This window comes from Chinchilla lanigera, unplaced genomic scaffold, assembly GCF_000276665.1.
Source record: "Chinchilla lanigera isolate Chin_1 unplaced genomic scaffold, ChiLan1.0 scaffold00059, whole genome shotgun sequence".
In the NCBI taxonomy this organism is placed as follows: Eukaryota; Metazoa; Chordata; class Mammalia; order Rodentia; family Chinchillidae; genus Chinchilla; species Chinchilla lanigera.
Window position 1 is genome coordinate 13,490,989 of NW_004955460.1, and position 1,799 is coordinate 13,492,787.

At 50.1% G+C, this 1,799-nt stretch overlaps 1 protein-coding gene across 1 annotated transcript in view; it reads left to right on the forward strand.

The window, feature by feature from the left end:
* The window catches only part of Cyth3 (cytohesin 3), a 53,134-nt gene extending 51,355 nt beyond the window's left edge, over positions 1 to 1,779 (forward strand). Inside the window, exons 9-11 of the mRNA XM_013521212.1 lie at positions 1 to 103; positions 346 to 494; positions 1,190 to 1,779. Coding sequence (XP_013376666.1) covers positions 1 to 103; positions 346 to 494; positions 1,190 to 1,393 — 456 coding nt within the window. The 3' untranslated portion in view covers positions 1,394 to 1,779. The remainder of the gene's footprint in view (positions 104 to 345; positions 495 to 1,189) is intronic.
* Positions 1,780 to 1,799: the final 20 nt, after the last annotated feature.

Here is a 1,799-nt window from a genome sequence, read left to right on the forward strand (position 1 = left end):
TGGAGCTTCAGGCTGCCTGGAGAGGCTCAGAAGATCGATCGAATGATGGAGGCCTTTGCTTCTCGCTACTGCCTGTGCAACCCAGGCGTCTTCCAGTCCACAGGTCAGTGAGCCGGCGCCCCGCCTGGCCCTCGCATCTGCTTCAGGACAAAGGCCTGTGGCACAGGCCAGCCTATTCCTGAGACCTTCTTTCCCTTTCCCAGCACAGTCTTGCCTAGGGTGCAGGGAGCCACTGAGCGAGCACAGATTTCTGCCTTGTTTTTTCTCCATGGACTCCACACGCCTTGTCCAAGCCCCAGCAGAGCTCAAACTGTTGAGTCCCCGCTGTCCTCTGCTTTGTTGCAGACACATGTTATGTGCTGTCGTTCGCCATCATCATGCTCAACACCAGCCTGCACAACCACAACGTGCGCGACAAGCCCACCGTGGAGCGGTTCATCACCATGAACCGTGGCATCAACGAGGGGGGGGACCTCCCTGAGGAGCTGCTGAGGGTGCGTCTGTGGGACCGAGCTTTTGAGCCTCCTCGTGGTGGGGCTGTTTCCTCTCCTTCCTTGTTGCTCCTTAGTTTAATTTTATTTTTTTGTACTGGGAATCAAACTCATGACCTCATCCTTAACTCTTGGAATTTTAAAACTTCTCCAAGTTTTCTGCAGATTTGCACTGCTGGTTTATTCTTCTTTTCTTTGCAGTATTGGGAATCAATCCAGGAGCACTCTCCCACTGAGCTACATCCCAGCTCTTTTTATGATTATTATTTTTTAATCTTGAGACAAGGTCTCACTGAGTTGCTTTTGCAGGACTCAAAACTTTGATGCTACTGCCTCAGCTTCCCAGAGTGCTGGAATTACGGACATGGCCACGAGGCCCAGTTGATTTATTTACTGTAAATGCATCTGTCAATTATAACTTGTTTCCCAGTCCTGCTGCTTTTTGTTGTTGTTGTTTTTGTTTTTTTGAGACAAGGTCTCACTATATAGTTCAGGTTGCCCCTGAACTCACCATGTGGACCAGGCTGGCCTTGAACTTGCAGCAGTCCTTCTACCCAAGTCTCCCAAATGCTGGGATTATAGGCATGTGCCACATACCTGGCTAGTCCTGCTGTTCTTTATGCTTATCCTGCACTGGAAAGAGACCAGAGAAAAAATGATTCTGTGAGTTTTTGAATTTTCTATCTTTCCCCTTACAGAACTTATATGAAAGTATTAAGAATGAACCATTTAAAATCCCGGAGGATGATGGGAATGACCTGACACACACGTTCTTTAACCCAGATCGGGAAGGCTGGCTTCTGAAGCTGGGTGAGCCTAGTGTGTATGCCCCGCCCACAGCCCCCAAGCCCACCCGGCAGCTACCTGGTCTCCCTCCCACTCCTTGTAGCGGAGGCCCCTAAGCACAAGGTAGAAATGTAAAAAAAGAGTGCAGCTGAGCCAAAGTCTGCTCTAAGCAGCCACCCATCCCAGCACCAATGGCTGCTTCCTTGAATAGTGGCCTTTCAAAGCAAGCCACATGTTCAGTGTCCACGGCAGGGACTTTACAACCCGTCCCAGAAAACTGCCGAGTTAGCGTCCACCTAAATGCAGGGCAGTTTTCTCTACAAGAAGCAAGTACACTTACCTCCAAAGGACCTGTGTGCCTTTCTCTTGGTTTGGCGTGGCTGTGGTTTTTGATGAGTGGTTTAAATGTGCCTTCTTGTTGTTTTCCTTCTGCCTGTGGCTCCCACCTTTCTGTTCTGTGACGGGCTGTCCCTGCTTGTCCTGCGTTAGGAGGTAGGTACCCAGTGGCTTCCTCCCCTCCCC